Source organism: Tenrec ecaudatus, chromosome 1 (assembly GCF_050624435.1).
Source record: "Tenrec ecaudatus isolate mTenEca1 chromosome 1, mTenEca1.hap1, whole genome shotgun sequence".
Lineage (NCBI taxonomy): Eukaryota > Metazoa > Chordata > Mammalia > Afrosoricida > Tenrecidae > Tenrec > Tenrec ecaudatus.
Genome location: NC_134530.1, coordinates 238,171,608 through 238,190,785, shown reverse-complemented (window position 1 = coordinate 238,190,785; position 19,178 = coordinate 238,171,608). Strand labels below are relative to the sequence as shown.

Sequence of the window (19,178 nt, the reverse complement as noted above, 5' to 3'; positions counted from 1 at the left end):
CAGAGAAGGACATAGTGCTTGGTAAGGTAGCAGATGAGGGGAAAGGAAGGCACTCTCAATGAGGTCACTTAGCACAGTGCTTGTAACAATGGGCTTAAATATCCCTGCTATTAGGAGGAGGGCACAGGACCTAGAGCATTCTTTTATGCATAAGGTCACTATGAGTCGGAACCAATTTGATGGCCCCTCACCACACAATGTTCCTGTTCTCAGGAGTCCCTAAGTGGTGCAAGCAGTTCACAGGTCTGATGGCTGATTAGATTGTACCCCCTCAAAAGATGTGCCAACTTGATTGGACCATGATTCTCTGCTTAGGTGGGTAGGTAATGATGGAATGTGGCAGTTAGGTATTGATGTAAACATACTTCCGATGTGATCTGCTCTGACAACTCATGATCTGATGCCATGTAAAGGTAGTTTTCCTAGAGCAGTGATTCTCAACCTTCCCAGTGCTACGACCCTTTAATACAGTCCCTCATGTTGTGGTGACCCCCAACCATAAATTTGTTTTTGTTGCTACTTCATAACTGTAATTTTGCTACTGTTATGAATCGGGTGATCCCTGTAAAAGGGTCATTTGACCCCCCCAAAGGGGTCGCAACCCACAGGTTGAGAACCACTGCCCTAGCATGTCGCTCGTATTGCATTTCAGCTTCTAAGAGAAAGAAAAAGAGTAAAGGGAGCAGAGGGTTAGGGCTGGATAGCACTCAGTTACCAACACCACTCATTTGGACCTGCAACACCATAGAAGGTCCTGGTTAGAACGAGAGCGAAATAGCAAGCAGGAGAAAAATGCCAAACCAAACTCCTATTTTCAAAAAAGACCAGACTTACTAGACTGATAGACATTCACGGACCTCTTGAGACTGTTGCAGTAAGATGCTTTTTAAAACTTAGACCTGAAGCTACCCTCGGATGTCACCTTTCAGCAAATCCTATATAGGCCGATAAAATAAACAATATCACCCTTGCAGAACGTGCTTCCTTAAGCAATCAGCTGTAAGAGAACACACAGCATTACCCAGAAACACAGGCGCCAAGTCAATAGGTTCAAGGAAACTAGATCGATGGAAATGGCACAAACAGAATGGAAATATTGAGAATGCTCATACGTTGTGAAAATTGTAGCCAATGTCACAGAATATTTTGTGCCAAAATTGTTACGTAGGAACCTAATTTGCTGTGTAAAGTTTACCTAAAATACAATCTTCTTTTTTGAAGTTAGAATCCGGAGGACAGAGGAAATAAGGCATGTTTCAGAGGAACTGCGGTAAATATTTGTATCTTGTTAGTTGATCTCATAGTGAATCGAGGTGGCATTCGCTCGCACCAGTAAATGTCTGCGATGGAACCTGGCATGCCGGGATCGTCACCGTGCACAAGATTGAGACGTGTTCCAGAAAGAGCACGGGGAAATCCTTTTTATTAGGGAAGTTGCTCACCATGGGGTTTCCAAAAGTTGGTGGCAAAGTAGAATTGAAGGATACCAGACTTCCCGTAGACTGTATGAAGCTGCTGTGTTATTTCCAGGCCACAGTACCACAGAGTTAAAGGGTTCCGGTTCTGGGAAATGTGTTATTACAGAATAAGCCACTTGCTCTTCTGTAACATAGCATGATAAAAAGACACCATGGACAACTGGCTTCACATCTGAGCTTTTGTACTTTGGACATATTATCAGGAAAGACCCATGCTTAGAAAAGCACATCATGCCTATTTAATTAGAGGGTCAGTGATAAAGAGGAGTGCACCCCCCACCCCCCAATGAGATGGATTGAAATAGTGGCCACAGCAAAGGCTCAACTATAAGCATTGGGAGGATGGTGCTGAGGGGCCTGTGGGGTTGTTACACATGGTGGTACCTAGCAGCAACAAAGCTTTTGTCTGTAGTCTGGAACACGAGAGTAATATTATCTTGTGGAATCAAAATAAATGGCAAGTGTCTAAAAGGTAGTTGGTATATAGTGGTATTCAGTGTAATTTTTGAAATAACAATAGTAATAACAGCAGTCATTGTAATACTAATTTTATTCCCTCTAATTGTAGAGTTTTAATAGTTAATGTGCCACATTGTCTCTCATTTTCTTAGTCTTTATTGTTGACAATTAGATTTTAGGCAGAGCCCTACCAGAGGTCTAGGCAAATAGCTAACGATAACAATCCCCTGGGGGTGGGGGAAGTATTCCAGAGAGTTCACCCTTTAAGTCCCATGGGCTAATGAAACCATGTGGATAGACTTGGCGCCACATGGGAAGGGAAAGAGTCGATTTGCAATGACTTCTGTATGTTTGATGTTGTTATTGAACTTGCCATCAGCCACCGTTCAGGTCATTTTCACTGTGGAGAGATGAGTTCATGGTACCTTCTGGCACTCCAGAATTCCCAGGGAGGGCTTTTGTGTGATTGCTCATGGGACCGTAGCCAGGAGGACTTAATATTCTTGCCGATGAAGCATTTTTTAAAACTCTAACAATCAAAAGGTCATAATTTGTTGTAATGATGCTGTAATTAAGTTGTGGTAAATGATAGCATTTGTACATTTTATAACCAGAATTGATTCGTAAAATGAATATAGTCCCAGCAGTTTATGTTAACATAATTAAATGGAAATGTAATTCTAACTCAGTTTGCTTATTAAATTGAAAATTACTGGGTTATGAGCGCCCTTACATTTCTGTCAAAATTGGTGTAAGTCTAGAATTACACAAAAGATCCATTAAAATAAAGCATATTTCAGGCTCTGTTGCTGGGGAAGCATGTACTTTGTCCGCGCACGCTCAGATTGGTCCTGTGATTGCGCCCTCTTGGCCAGGTTCTCGCTAACTGCTGATCTCTTTCCTCTGCAGCCATTGGTTTAGCCCTGGGGCTAGGACAGAGCATGGCCAGGTAAGAAACACTCCACTCCCAAAGGAAGTTGCTCAGGCTCTTTCCAATATTTACCTGTCCCCCTTCAGGGTGGGAGATCAGCTTTATGTGAAAGGATATAAATCCCCAGCTTATTTTAAAAGGAGTTAATTGGGCCAGAGCTTAATACACTGACCAAATGAACAGTCCTCGATTGGCATCAGAGAGAGCCTTTACCTCCACCTTCCCCGTCACACCTCGGACCTCCACGAGAAAGAAGGCGCTTGCTGGTCAGATCTGAACTGACATCTGTTTGTTTGTTTGTCTGTCTGTTTGTTTTTTCAAAAAAGTTAAGGTTTCAGAATAGTACGTTTGCTTACAAAATTGATGTGTTGTAACTCTTTAGGTCAGCCAGTGAGAATCTTTGAGGCTTAGAAGGCGGGCGACAATAGTTTTGGGTTGTTGGGTTTGGGGGGTGGGCAGGGAGAAACAGGTTTTCGTTATATTGCTAGATGAGTTGTGTTTTTTAAAATCTCATATTAGTACGCCTGGCAGCTCAATCGTTACTTGACTTAGCAAACACTTGACATTCACTTCATTTAACCTTGGCCTATAAAACATGCAGCCTGACTCTATTTGCCCCCAGAGTACGCGCGTTCTCTCCTGACACGCGGTAAAACAACTTAAGAGTTTATGTTTGGGGTAAGGAGTCCTAGTGGCATTGCAGGTTATTCATTGGGCCGCCAACTGCCAGGTCAGCAGTTTGAACTCACCAGGCACTGCTTGGGGGAATGATGGGGCTTTCGACTCCCATAAAGATTTACAGTCTCCGAAACCCAATGGGGCAGTTCGACTCTGCCGGATGGGGCCATCGTGAGTTGGAATCCACTAGACAACTGTGGGTTTGGGTACGTTGTAAAGCATATATATTGTGCAGAAAGTTTGCAACTTCCCAGTTTTTTTATTGGTCATTATAAAAACTATTATTAATTATTATTATTTTTAGTGAATCTAGAATACGGTACCTAAGAAAGTTCCGCTTTAAAACGCTTGGGATGACAAACCCAAACCACAAAGGGCACTTGGGGAAAGCGGTACACAGGGAGGGAGTTCTTCTAGTTGATGCTGACTGGTTACATTATAATATTGGCAATGTTTCCTTTCTGAAGCTAGATCCCGAGCTGACAGTTATGTGCATATTTCGGCACTGTTTTTTAACAAAAAACAAAGGTGTTATAAACGATATTTCTTAGCATCCATGACCACAATAAAAGGAAAACATCTTGTGAAATTAGTTTTGATGAATTTTTTATAAATTTACCTTTTTCACTGACAGTGATTTGTCTCTTTAGAAGGTCTTCTTACATAAATAATGGAAAACATATACCATTATGTACATACATTTGGAAATTAACTACGCTAAGAAAAGTTATGCCTGTGGTATTTTTCTCTTATTCATTTTATATCATGCAAAATTAGAACTTTCTTTTATCCCATACGGTTCATATCCCTTTTTTATATAGTGTCATACTGCCTATGATGGGATTGTACTCGAAGTAGCAAGTTATCTCCAGATATATTTTACTCAAAATAAAATTTATTAAAATAAAGCCCATTTTCTATGTCTCAGAATTTGAGAAATGCGGGTCATTTAAAAAATATGTGTTAGAGATTACAGAATACCTGGTTGCTTTCAACCAAGCTGACTTGTGCAGCTAAGATGAACTAATAGCAATGACCTTGGGTCGGAGGCATTCTGGTGGTGCAGTGGGTTTCCCGCCAGGCTGCCGGCACTGAGAAAGAAGTGACAGTCCACGACCATAACTGTCTGTAGCCTTGGACAACTGTGGGGCAGCTCTGCTCTGCCCTACAGGGTCACAATGAGTCAAAATCTACTCAAAAACATTGGTTTTTATTGTTGTGCTTGCTTTTATAATAATAACGTACATCGATCTTTTACTTAAACTTTGATATCCCACCCTGGTTTTTGGTATTTGTTTTGTTTGTTTTAATTTTAACTAGATGGATTATTAATTAATTAAAATATACATACACAGATCTTATGTTTTGATGGATAGTAATTCCTGACAGCCTTAACTACTGATAATAGTTACTGCTAAACATGATGCAAATGATGAAACACAAGACCACGGCCAAGTATAAACTCATGCAATCTACTGGATTGAATGGTGATGACATGGGTGATCTCCCATCACAACCTGTCAATAGAGAGAAGTAATACCAACCACTTCTTTTCAAAGCCTGGCTCTTACGATTTTCTTTCTTTTTCTTCCTGTTTTAAAATGCTAAACCTCTCTTTCTATTCTATGCACCTTTAGTATACATTAAATAAATAACTATTAACCTATCAACAATGATCTAGTGCAGCAGTTCTCAACCTGTGGGTCGCAACCCCTTCGGGGGCCGAATGACCCATTCACAGGGGTAGCCTGATTCATAACAGTAGCAAAATTACAGTTATGAAGTAGCAGCGAAAATGATTTTATGGTTGGGGGGGTCACCACAACATGAGGGACTGTATTAAAGGGTTGCAGCAATAGGAAGGTTGAGAACCACTGATCTAGTGGGTTTTCTGCTAGATATTGGAGATAATTTTATATACAAAACAACATAGCTTTTCCCCTGCGGTGGTTCTAGCCTTGTGTCGGAAACCAGTGATTGTAATGCACTGGCAAGTGTTTGAGAAAGCCCTAGAGTGGGCCCTGTGAAGGCATCGAAGTACAATTGCCAGAGTCTGTGCGTGGTGGAAGAGCAGGAGAGGCAGCCACGGGGAGCATCTGTCTCTCCCTCCCTCCTCTCTTTCTCTCCTTCTCCCCCTCTCTTTTTCTTCTCGCTCTTTCTCTGTCTTTCAATTCCTAGCCTTTGCCTTCTTGAATATCCTATGGTTCGACATTTTGACCCCAGTGTTCCAGTATCTTCATGAGTCTTAGTTCCTAGTGTAGATTACTGAGTTCTCCTTTTAAGGTTGAAGCTGAGAGGCAGGGTGTGAGGAGACTTGAAATCATCCTTGTAGACATTGGAGGGGCACTGCCAGAAGACACATTCCTGACCTGGAATGCGTGGTAGCATGGGGCAGTGAAGAGAGGATGGCTGTGGAATAAGAATTTTGTTCTTCTTCCTTCTATATTTGGGATTTTAAATCTGATTTTGAAAGCAAAGGCGTAATATTTTTTTTTGACTTTTCTATAACACTTAAAACCCTCATCCACACATTCCACAAAAAATCATACTGGTTTTAATTCAACTCATTAATTTTTTGTTTTAAATTGTGTACTTTTTGTAAACATCACACTGTGTACTAAGTTGTATGTTTATAGATCTTAAGGTAACTCTTATGAGTCATTTTTAAAAAGTTACATCTGAGGATCATTAAATAAGCAAATTGTATCTCCATTTGGCCTATATTAAGGATCTGAAAGTTGGCAGATTAGAAGCACCTCGCACCCTATTCAGAAGTTCAGTTTTTAATCTACCTTGATAGTAAGTCAGAATCCTGAGAAAGGACCTCACTGTGACACTGATAGAAGTCCAAGGAGCCAGGCTATCGATGAGAAAGGGTCCTCCCAGCCTGGGTGAGCGACCTTTGCTAATTCAGGCAGGGTGCAAGGCATCTTGTTTCTTTCTTTTTTTTTTTTAACAATTTATTGGGGCTCATACAATCTTGTTTCTTTTTATTGGAGATTCAGGACCCATTTCCTGTGTTATATTTTAAATTTAGTACTTAGAAGCACAACAAAATCATTTTTAAAAATATTTTAAATAAAAACAGATTTTCTGTTGTTCTATTTGGGCCTGTAAAAGATCAAGGAAAGATATTAACTTGTCAGATTCATGATCCAGAGATCTGAGTCTGCATTCTTTTCTAAGTTTGACTTTTAAGTTAAGAAAACTTGTAGTTACTCAACTTTATAATTACGTTAATAAAGAAAGATAAAGTTTGCAATGGTTTTCTTATCTGGGTATCTTAAGTTCTAATATGTATCTCCTTATTATGTACAAAGACCCTGAGAAGCATAAATTTGAGGAAGAAAGAAGTCTTTATTGAACCTAACAGGAGGCTCAGCATCGTAGTTCAGAAAAGCAGGGTCTCGTATAGGTGGTAGATTTGGCCATTTAAGTTGTATTCAAAAAGAATACAGCTTTTGGGTTAGAACATTGTATTTTCAATTTTGAATCCTTTGTTTTTATAAAAATAACAGAAATAGTATTACGATAGCTATCTTAAAATTTAAAGAGTTACTTTCCTGCTCTTTATTGAAGATAGCAGTAAGATCCATCACGTCACCTTACCTGTAGTTATCTGTGTCACAAATGTTGGTTTATATATTTATTTTTTTCAAGCGACACTAGGTCTAGAACTGTCAAAGCAATCAATTTCTCTTTTAATTTTCAGAAACAGTTTAGTGTTTATGGTATGAACTGCTTCTAAATTGAAACACTTTCAGATTAATGGCCTTAAGATAAATGGTTGCTCTTTCCTATAAGGTAATAATGAGCTATGGCTTCAGCTGCATATCAGATAACAAATCCCACATATTCATCCACCATATATCCATTGAGCACAAAATGGTTCCAGATACTGTTTTGGACTCTGGAGATGAAGGCAGATTGAATAATGTAGCCCGAGGCCAGAGGTGAATGAGAATGTGGCCCACCTTAAGCCAAAAAAGTTCCCTGCGGTTGGATGAAGTTGGGGGTGAAAGAGGAACGTAGTAATTTACAATTTGAGAGATGTAATCAAATTATAGAGTTCCAGGGGAGCCATATGCAACATTTTGGGCTTTATCTGAAGAAGAAAGGGAAATTGAAGAAGCCAGAGAGTAATACAATCAGGTCTACGCTTTAGAAAGATCACCCTGGCAACAGTGTGGAGAATGGTTTATGTGGGAGCTCACCTGGAGGCAGGAAGGCAGTTTAAGAGGCCAACACAGGTGAGAGAAAATGACTGTCTGGATTAGATTTATCATGATGGAGATGGAAGGGCGCAGGGGAAGGGGGGCGCGCGGAGAGGGGTATTTTAAGAGAAACTTAAGATGTGTTGTTTTAATTAAGACGTTCCTTCTTAGTGACTAAAGTCTGTTCCTTCTCAAAGACACCTCATAATGCTAATAAGAGATTCTAAATGATGTCATGAAATTGCCCTTCATTAAAGGGCATTGATATTGACACTGCTCAGACAGTACCCACCAATCCCCCCAGTTTGTGATAAAGCATAGCAAGGCTGTGGCATTTCAGCGATTTCCTTAGCATCTCTGGGACTGTCACAGAAATCAATGCTGTTTACACGGGTTGTCTTTTTAAGTGCCGTAGCCTGCTGGTAGCTAGCATTGACCCCCTTTCACAGGTGGAGACAGACTGGGGGGTTAGAGAGGTGAAGTACTTTGTCTAAGATCACACAGCACGAGGGTGCTAGAGATGCATGGAAATGCAGGACTCAGTGGTTACAGACACAGTTGGGATTAGAACCCACATCAACTTACAGTATTACTTCTAAGACTTTTACTTTGTACACGTTAATTTTGAATATGCTGCCCATCTCCCTCACCTAGTGCTACATGTGTTCCTATTTCTGCATAAACAAGATAAGCTGCAATTTGAGTAAACACATTGGGAAGGGTATTGACTGCCTGGTTTTTTGTTTTGTTTTGTATTCCCAGTTAATGCAAAGTAAGTGTGAAAGGAGGTGGATGGTAAAGTATTTTGAGGAAGCAATGAAATATCTATAGTTTTACTCCTTATGTATTTCCAAATCGATAATTTCTTTGAAAAGAGAAGATATCTCTGTGTTCCTTTGCCTTGTTTAGCTAGCGGGCACCGAGGGAATACTCTTAACTCATTTCTGTCAGCATAGTTGGTAAAGCTTTAAACAAGCAAACACCACACCGCTGCATACAGTGACAACGGTGTTGCCTAGAGGACATGCGTTGCCTTAACCCTTGCCCGCGCTGCTGTCAGTGAGAGAGGAGGTGCGCTGTGACCAAGTACTGAGTAGGCAAGCCCTAACGATTTTGCATTGGCCTCTATCAAGGGTACTCAGCAATCTTTCCTTCTGTAGAAACCAGTACGAAACGGTAATGCAAGTAAACTGTTGGGGTCCATTTGAGGATATTTTTCCACTTGTGAAATGATATAATGAAAATATCTTTGTTTCTGCAACTTTGTCTTAACGCTTTGTGTAGCATCAGCTCCTGAGAGATAACCGAGCTGAAAGAGGACACAAGAAAAACTGTTCTGTGAAAACAGCCAGCAGGTAAGAATTTTAGAATTATATTTAATTCTCGTTACACCGTGTGTCTTTCCTCCCCATATAAATATAAATGTGTTGAATTGCAGCTTGGGCTACTTTTGGCTCTCAAAGGCCTGGCTGAAATCTTTTATGTGCTATTTTCTAGAATGTACGTACATCGCGATTAGTAGTAATGCATAGAAAGTTGCCATTTTATATATTTTTAACTAAATGATTAAATCTTAAAGAGGAAAAAAACAATCTGATTATCACAGCAAATGTATAGAGTTATAGATAGATCAGAATTGAAAATATTTTATGTTCACATTTAAAATTTGTATTCAGTTTTCCCCAAAACCTCATACAATAATGTGGACCTTCTGAGAGCATTGTTTGTATTTATTTTGGTGACATGTGCATAAATGAGACTGATGAAAAACATTCCTTTAAAACAAATGCTTCGATGGTATGTCATGGCAACCACATCCTCCACTCTCCTCAGAGCAGAAGGACAAGGGAGGGCATGGCTACCACTCCCAACAGCCCTGGTCAGGTCCACAATGGGAAGGGGGGTTGGATATGTTAAATAAAGTTCAGTATCATCAAAAGACCAGGCTTGGTATTTTAATGGAGACAGGCAGAACCCCCCTTGTGGTCCTCAGGAGCCCTTGTTGGAAGTAAACCCACCCTGCCGTTCAGCTCTCAGTGCAGGCAACGTTTGTTCCAAAACAAAACTCCGAAGCCAGAAAGGGGCAGGAAAGATGGACGAATGGAAACGGGAAGAAGGGGAAAGGGTGCTGTTACAGTGAGGGAACCGTAACCCTTGTCACTACACAAAATGTGTACAATAGAAAACTAATTTACTCAGTAAACGGTTTTCCAAATGACATTTAAAAACAAAACAAAAAACCTTTCTGGGTTCATGCTTATTTTTATATTCCTGACCCACTGGTACCGTGTTCTCTGTAATACAAAGAATTTACCCTCCTTTAATAGTTTAGGGAATATCTTTCTCAATTTTTACATGTGGTATTTTTAAAGATGGTTTAGATGACAGTGGTTGTCCTTCTTGTCAGAATATTGAGAACTACCGCCCTGAAATTCATACTTCGTTTATGTCCATTTTTAACACGACCGAATGGCTGACCCCCCACAGCCAGGATCCACCATGGCTGGCTGTACATCGCTGCTAGCGCACTAGCCCTGTGCCTCTAAAGCAGTAGAGCTGGGCAGCGCCACGTTGTACAACAAACCAATTCAAACTGAGAATCCCGACTCTCTGGAGAAGCAAATGAAAACCCTGGCCTCCTCAATTTAAAGTTGAATTCATTGCTGTCACATTGATTCTAACGTGTAGTGACAACGTGGCTGAGTAGAACTGTCCCCATAGGGTGTCGAAGGCTGTAAATCTCTACGTAAGCTGCCTTCCAAGGTGGCGCTGGTCGCTCAAACCTCTGCCGTTGTAGTCAGTTGCCAAACATTCCACCACGGTATCACCAAGGCTTCTCTCACCAAACCAGGGAGTCAATAACTGGTAACCCAACAGTGAAATAATTCACCATCAGTGATAGTCAACAGAATCAATAGGTTTACCCCTAATTTTGTCATATACTAAAATAATTATGAATGAAAATTTATAGAAATAAAATTAGCAAAGAAACACATTGCTATTAAAATAATAAGATAAAGAATTAGAAAAAGAACAAAATGTGATCGTGAGATAACATGGTTGTTGGAAAGCGAGAACTAGGGTGAATTGAGAGCGAGAGATAGAGATAGCTGAATAGTTCAAGGCGGCATAGACTTGAAGGAGAGATAAAATATGAAAGCGTGATTAAGAAACAAAGGGACAAAGGCATACGATGAAATGTATCTAATCAGAATCCTTGATAAGGAGAATAGAGAGGCTGAAATTTGAAGAAATGTTGACAGATCCAATAGCTACCTGAAGCACATTAAATACTCAATTTAATATCCACACTGAGTACTATATCGTAGTACACCAAAGACAAAACTCTTCAAAGAATCCAAAGAGAAAGACAAATTCCCTCCCATGAAAATGGCAGCTATACAGTAGATTTTTAGTAAGCACGATAGAAACCAGGTGACAGTAGAATCACATCTGTGTACTGAGAGACAGTGTATGGCCTACCTACAGAACCAGGTTTCGTGTTCGAAAATGACGCAAAGACATTTTACAGTTTCCCAAACCGAGAACGTTTACTTGTAAAAGACACTTGCTGAAAGAATTTTAATACATGTGCTTCAAGGAAATATTCTCCCAAGGAAAGTTTGACATATAAGAATGATTGCTGAGACAATAAGTGCATAAAGATATAGATAAATCCAAGCAACCATTACTTAATATGTATAATACTATGTAATTTGTAGGACCCACAAAAGGATACATGTATGATACTGGATAGTAATGACATGTTTAGTGGCAATCAGCACTAGTGATTATAATAAGGGGCTTTGCACAGTTCCTGGAAAAAAATTTATTATCTGTTCATTATAATTTTTTGAACTTTTCAAAACTCCCTTATAGATAAATTCCAGTTTAAGGTCCTTGAATGATTTAGAAGATTCATCTCATTGGTTGAATAAAAGATTGATACTTGATGAAAACTATGTTAACTATATATAGTAAGATATCAAGAATAACTACTAAATCTATATAAATGAGTGGGTTGCTTCCAGATCAATACAAGGGGAAAAATGAAATAATATATCCTCAACCTCCCAAAAATTCCATTAAAAAATCTAAAAAGGTGGAAATATAAACAAAATGTGATACAGAGTGGTGAAAAGGTAGATAATTTATAAACATTAGTAGAAACAATAAGTATTTGTGGATTATAACTAGCTAGATAGGAATTTAAATATCTATATGCGGTTTTGTAAGGTCAGTAATTTGAAACCAGCAGCTACTCGAGGGTGAAAGACAGGGCTTTCTACTCAGGTAACGAGTGACAGTCTCAGAAGCCACCATGGGCAGTTAGTTGCACCCTGTCCAGTCGGGTCATTATGAGGAAGCATTAACTCAGTGGAGTGAGCATGGGTGGCATAGCGCATTACAGATTGGGCTGCTAAGCACAAGGTCAGTAGTTCAAAACCACTAGCCAAACCATAGGAGAGAGATGAGGCTTTTTCTTCCTGTAAAGGTTTACAGCCTCTGAAACCCACATGGGCAGTTCTGCTCTTTCCTGCAGGATCACTGTGAGTCAAAATCGACATGCTGTCAGTTAATAAGTAACGTGTAGACGGTGCACCTGAAATATAAGCCCAAAGACAGATAGAAATCTAAAGGATGGAATAAGATATATCAGGACATCTAAGAAAGTCTCATACCAGACTAAGGAAATTAAAATAAAGGATTAATAAACTAGAATCACTATTTACATAATAAAACACTCTTCATACCAGAAAGGCAAATAGTTATATTCTTCATGAACTCAGTAAAATGGCCCCATCATATATAAGGCTAATAATAATTGCAATACATGAAGAACTCACTGATCGCCATAGTGTTTCCCCTTCAATATACTTCTGAGCTCTAGTCTGAGGTAGAATGTAGTCCAGACTGTTTGAGGGGGAACCTGTGGAGTTTCATACTTGCTTTTCTTTCTTTCTTCTTTCCCTCCAGCAATTCAATTGGCATATCATTCCATATCATACAATTCGGTAGTTTCAGTCACATCAAGTAGAGTTACTCAGTTTGAGCACATTTCTTCCGTCTTGTGCTCATCATTATCAGCTTCTTCCCGACCTCCCCTGCCGTACTGCAGTTACTGTCTCTGTAGATTCGTCTAGCTGGGATTTTATAAACAGAAGTACATTAAAAAGCAACTAGCCGTTTTCTTGGTGAGACAGTTAAGGCCGATAAACACATGTGGGGTTAATTGAAGGACAGAGGGATAAATGGCTCCGTGAGCCTCGCCTTTCTAGTTCTCTGGTCTCTTGCTTTCTGATGGTCGGACCAGGGTGCAGTTACCTTAGCCAGTTCTCTGCTTAGCTGGCAAGGCTCACTTCCTGCGAAACATTCCTGAGGAGAAACCACTTGGACCTACTCCGATGCAGCCCTGGGTGCTGGAGCACCCGTATGGACACCCCTGCCAGCGCTGAGATGCTTACACGTTCACGGATTTGACTTTCCTCCTGCAGTCAGCAGCATTACATGTGTTTTGTGAGATGGAAGAGGACTTTATAGATTGGTGTCGGCCAAATGGGTTAATGTTGGACTTATGGGCTTGGACAGCTTGGTTGGGATGCTTTCTTAATGTACACTTACCCTTTATATAAAACTTTCTGTAATATCCATATGAGTTTATGTGGATTTGTACTTGCGATAAATGCTTTGTTCCTGCCCCATACAGAAAGACTGAACCTCTGATTCAGGTGTCTGCAGTAGACTCAATATAGCTTGCAGTACTTTGTAAGTAACTGAGAAACCTTGATAGGACTATGTAACAAGTTAAGAACTTGAGAGTTATGCTTTCTCTGTGGGTATTAGGAAAAGGTTATTTTCCTTACTAGAATTTTTTATTTTTGTTTAATCGGGTGCGGTGATTAGTTTTCTGGTGCTGACACAGGTGGTAGGCCTTCAATTATAGCATACCCTCCCAGAGTGACTAATAGTCCCAGGGGAAAATAGTTTCCAAGGGCAAGAAAGCCACAACTTGGAGTAGAAGCAGCTTTTGCAAAGGAATACCAAATTCTAGATTTCAACAGAAGCTGAATGCTCAAACAAATGAGGCCAGAACTGTTAAGTTAACCAAGTAAATATTGACTGAAAAGAGACAGGAAGATAGTAATAATACAAAGCGAGAAAGAAGAATGCATCATAAAGGACCCAATGGTTATTTAGGTCTTTTACATTTTTTCTCAGTCTTTAAAAAAGATTTTTTTCCTATTTTCATCGTTTATAGGTCTTACATAGAGTTTTATCAACTTTCTCCTCAAGTAATTCTTTTATGGATGTATGAAAACATTGCTGAGAGAAACTAAGAAGACTTAATATATGAGATAACTGGAAGTTGGCAAATGGTGGAAATGGCATATAACTTATTAATGTACTTTGTTCTTGTGTCAGGAAACTCAGAATTAACTCAGAGTTAATGCTCCCAAAATTGATCTATTATTTAAATACCATATCATCAAAATCTCGGCAGACTGTTTTGTAGAAATTGAGATGCTGGTTCCACAGTTCACAGAGAAATGCACGGGGCTCAGAATATTCAAAACAAGTTAAAAAAATGAGCAGAAGTCCAGCATACCAGATTTCAAGGCTTATTATCAAACTGTGATAATCACAGTGTAGAATTCATGTGAAGACAGGCATCTATCTATCTATCTATCTATCTATCTATCTATCTATCTATCTATCTATCTATCTCAAGGAAGCAGAATAGAGATTCAAGAAGTAGACTCACACATCCAGACAACTGATTTTTGACAGGTTGGGAAGGCAGTTCAGTGGAGAAGACTAGTCTTTTCTACAAACAGTAGTGAAACAACTGAATGTCCATTTGGGGTTGCTGTGGGGGGAGGGAAAATGAGCTTCTAGCCTGTGGGAATGAGAGAGGAGGAGACAACTGGGATGTCTCTGTTATCAATGGAAAGAATTAGCGATTTATAGAATGGCATTTGACTTAGCATAGAAGGAATGAAACATTGGTTCACCCAATGCATTTACAGAAAACTAGAGAATATTAGCCGACCCATCGTGCCAGAAAGCAAATCTATTGTTGCTGAGCTGGGGGGAGAACCAGGGAGCGGCAGGAGGGCAGGACATGGAGGGGGACGGGGAAGCATTTGGGGTGATGGGTATTTTCATAATCTTGATTGTAATGTTGGTTTCACATATATGTTAAAACTAAGTACGTTGTGCTCTTTAAATGAGTCAAATTTTATTTCACCTGCTTCGGACACATTGGTCTCTTGTTCTTCCAGTTTCTGCTCATTAGGAAAAAGGCTCACTGCCCAATACCATCACACTCTGGGCTTGATCCCGACCTTCCAGAACATCTTTCTGGTCTCTATCACCCTCTCTCTTTAATTCCATGCGGGCAAAACTGTCGCTTTACCAAATCATAGATTCTCAGTACCCAAATCAGCTCCTGATACATAAAATATTTATGGAAGTACTTAAATAATATATTGGGGAATTTTAAACTGATACTAAGGTAGTAGAGTGTACTTAAATAATGTGACATGTGGAACTAGAGAGCTTGACGTCAAATCCCGAATTTACCTCTTAGTAAGTAGTCCTCTGAGCAAAATATTTCACCTTCCCCTGGTGGCACTGCCAAGTAAGCATTAGACAAGGTCAATGGCGCAAATCCACCAGCCACTCTACTGGGGTGACATGCGACTATTCGCCCCCATAAAGATTTACAGCTTCGGGAAAATCCTATGTGCAGGCACTATGAGTTGAAATGGACTCCATCGCCATGGGTTTTATCTTATAGGAGCCCTGGTGACATAGTGGCTTACATGCTGGACTGCTAACCACAGGGCCGGCAGTTTGAACCCACCAGCCACAACAGGTGAGAAAGATGAGGCTTATAATGATTGACATCCTCAGAAACAAGGGGCATCTCTGTTCTTCCCTGTAGTGGCACGATGAGCCTAACTCAGCTTGCTAGCAGTGGTTTTGGTCTTTGGAACTGGGTGTTTCTGAGAAAACTATTTCATACTCAACCCCCCCCCCCACCCCAGCTTGCTTATCTATAAAATAGAGACAGTGTAGGATGTACTTCATAATAGTGTTGTAAGAAATAAATGAGTTAATCCTTTTAAGCCATTTAAAACCTGTGAGCGTGCTACACTGAGTATGGTATTGCTATTTTGCTCTGTATATTTCCTAAGCCCTTGTTATATTCTATTTTCCTCACATATTATTCTTACAGTTGAAAAGATCAACTCATTCTAGGTAAAGCTTCTATCAAATATAACTTTGCAGCCCTATCGTTCCCCATTTCCTAATTACTCCCCACAGGAAGCAACTTTCAACTCTTAACGCTTCTGTTACTCTCTGTGTTTCTAAATTACATGCTCAGTTATTTCATGAAGATGTTTGCTTCAAGTTATCTACTGACTAACATCCAGGTGTACTCAACACACACACACACACACATACACACACACACACACAATCCTATATGTAATTATTTTCCTCTTTTCTCCCTTATATTTAAACTGCACAGATAGCATCATTCTTGACTGCGTTCATTAGCCTGCGTCTGTATGTCAAGACGGTATGCACAGATGAAGCCATAGAGAGCAGTGCTCACATCTTCTGTCGCTCTCTGATACGGTGGGCTGTTGCTGTTGTTGGTTAATGTGCTTTGGTTTCTGCGTGCTGTTGTTGTTCAGGGCCATCAAGTCTGTTCTGACTCACAGCTCCATTGACAGCCTACAGCGTCCGTGTAGCATGATGTTGGCTCTGATCTGTATGAGCCGATACCTGGGTCCCTCTCCCGTGAATCCACTCTCCTTGGGTGCGTGTTGTCAATGAATACCTAAGCCTATTTGGATCACTAACTCCCTTTTCTAGGTTCCTTTTCTTGGTGACATGTCTTTTGGTTCAATGTTGAAATGTGTTCTCTCTCAGGCCAGTATTGGAAGGTTTGCTCTCTGCTTCGACTGCACATTTAATGTCCTGGGATTGCTTTTCTCTATCATCCTAGGAATTCTTTCCCACTTCTCTCCTGGGGGAGACCAGATCTCTTATCTTATTTTTAACTCGAGTTTTCTGGGAAAGCGATGATAGCAGCAAAATGTATGGACCTTACAGGTCTGAAAACATGGTCATTCTAATCTCGCGAGGATCGATTTAGCTGGGAATTATGTTGTGGCTCAGAAATCAATTTGCCTTAGGATTTTGAAGGCATTGATTATGTATTTTAGTTTTCAATATTTGCCATTTTTTGTGTCTATTCACCTATGTTAGAGCACTTTCACATGAGCCCCTAATTAATTTTAACTTTTAAATATTATACCTTCTTGAAAGCATTCTGTATCATTTTTCTTGATTTTTTTCCTGTTACTATTTTTTAAAGTAAAAACATATAATCTCTTTATTCCCCAAAGTTCTTTATTTCTCTGAATACTCCTTTTATTGTGTTGTCGATGTCATGTATTTTCTTGTCTCTGTGAGGTGTTCCGTTGTTTAGCTACAGGGCAATTTGAAAAGATAAAATAAATGCCAAAAGAAACTTAATCAAATTTAATTTTTATTACAGATCTTATTAAATACAAGACTAAACTTATGCCCCTTTGTATGTGTTTTTCTATGTGCCTTTCTTGAAAGCCTCAGTATTTTTAATACTGCCTTGACGTTTCTTACCTTTCTGGATGAGTGACTGCACTTCCTTTTCTCAAGTTGCTAGGGGGTGGGGGGAGGAAGTTAGAGAACTGTAATGCATTAAATCAATAGAATGTAGGAGCACTTACTCCCAAAATATACCAAGCAGGTAAAGAAGATAGATGCACAGTGGCCTGCTCTTGGTGACTGAAAGCAGAGGTTCTGAAGTGCAGGAGCAAAGTCTGTCATTGAGGTGGGCATTTCTCACCAGCTCTGGGCGATGTGCTGCGCAGGCTCAGCGCTAGCCTTTGCAGTGTAGTACGGCTCACCTGCCACTCCTCGGCTAGGTCTGTAGATGGCTTTTATTAGGCATGTGCGGATAAGCCCCCCTCCCCCCCAATTGCTACAAAATCTTAGAAACCTGTACTAAAGAGAAAGAGCAAAAATCAGAATGTGAGACCATTGTTTCTTGGCATGTCCTCCATGTAGGTCTCTCCTTCTCAAGGCAGGGTCCTATCTTCCTAACTCTTCCCGGACGAAGTCGGTGCTGCTCAACCCGCACCATGGAAAATGAGTCTGGGCCGCCTCTAGGGAAACAAATTGTGTTCCGTTTCAAGTTCTTTGAGTATTTTGGGGGGTGGGGGAGAAGTCTAAAAGAGCATGAATAGGGCTTTAGGGGTGAATGAGGTGTGGCTTCCCAACAACACTCATAGTCCCACCTCCGCTGCCCTCAGAGAATTCCCAAGTGTGTGGTCCTGATGGAAAAAAAATCCCTCTGTAAATGTCCTAACCTTGTTCTCACCAGTGCAGTGTTCCATTTCCATAAAGCTGGTAAGCCCCTATGACTGCCCATGTCCTTCTAGCAAACCTGTCAAAGTAACCCTATGAAATAGTCAAAATCAATTGCCATCACCTCTGGGCTGGCCTCCCTGTCTTAAATTTTACTGGCCCACCAGATTCCCTCATAAGCCCCTGTTTTATTTGAATTTTTTTGAAGGCACCCTAAGGCGACTAAGAGAAAGTTATTATGAAATAACTTGTGTACAGCCACCCGCCGATTGCTCAGGCATCTTTACCTCCATTTTGTGTGAAATCAACATGATTTCATATGAGCAGGAATCCTGGTCGCAGTACTTTTTTGTCTCATCCTTATATATCCCGTTCCAGGGCCTAAAATGCAGTGTGGTGGACATCTGCTTGTCCCGTGTATGCGATTTCTCTGTTGGCCACTTTCGCTTTCATGTTTACGTAGGCCTTTTCAAGGGAGCCCTGGTGGCGCTGCGGACTATGTCATGGGCTGATGACCGCACAGCCAGTGGTGCAAACTCACCAGCCCCCACATGAGGCTGAGGTGCAGTCTCCGAAGCTCAGAGACTCTGGGATTTAGACTCCACTTCGTGGCAGGAGGTGGGAGTTTGAGCAGGGGTGGTTAGGCGATTAGACTTGTTAAAGAAATGATGGGTGCTTTGGGCGGGGAGGGGGGGTTCTCTATTCCAACTCTTCGATTGTTCCATGTTTAAAAGTCCTGCAAAGACTGCCTATCAAGGTTTTCCTTAGCCCATTGCCATCGAATCCATTCTGCCTCAGCAAGCCTATAGGACAAAGTAGATGTTCCCCATAGGGTTCCCAAGGCTGTAGTATCCTTTATAGAGGCTGACTGCCACATCTTTTGTTCACAAAGCATCTAGTGAGTTCAAACTGCCAACCTTTTGCTTAGCTCTGAGCACTTAACCACTGCACCACCAGGGCTCCTTCTCTTTCAACAGATCACCTATTTTA

General features: G+C 40.5%; 1 protein-coding gene across 2 annotated transcripts in view; it reads left to right on the top strand.

Annotated features, from left to right (window-relative positions):
- Positions 1–19,178, top strand: part of GPATCH2 (G-patch domain containing 2) — a 181,386-nt gene that overhangs the window by 124,364 nt on the left and 37,844 nt on the right. The window contains exons 7-8 of one of the 2 annotated variants that reach the window (XM_075530374.1): positions 2,847–2,886; positions 9,045–9,115. The exons of the other annotated variant lie outside the window; for it this stretch is intronic. Coding sequence (XP_075386489.1) covers positions 2,847–2,886; positions 9,045–9,115 — 111 coding nt within the window. The remainder of the gene's footprint in view (positions 1–2,846; positions 2,887–9,044; positions 9,116–19,178) is intronic. 2 annotated transcript variants of the gene reach the window in all.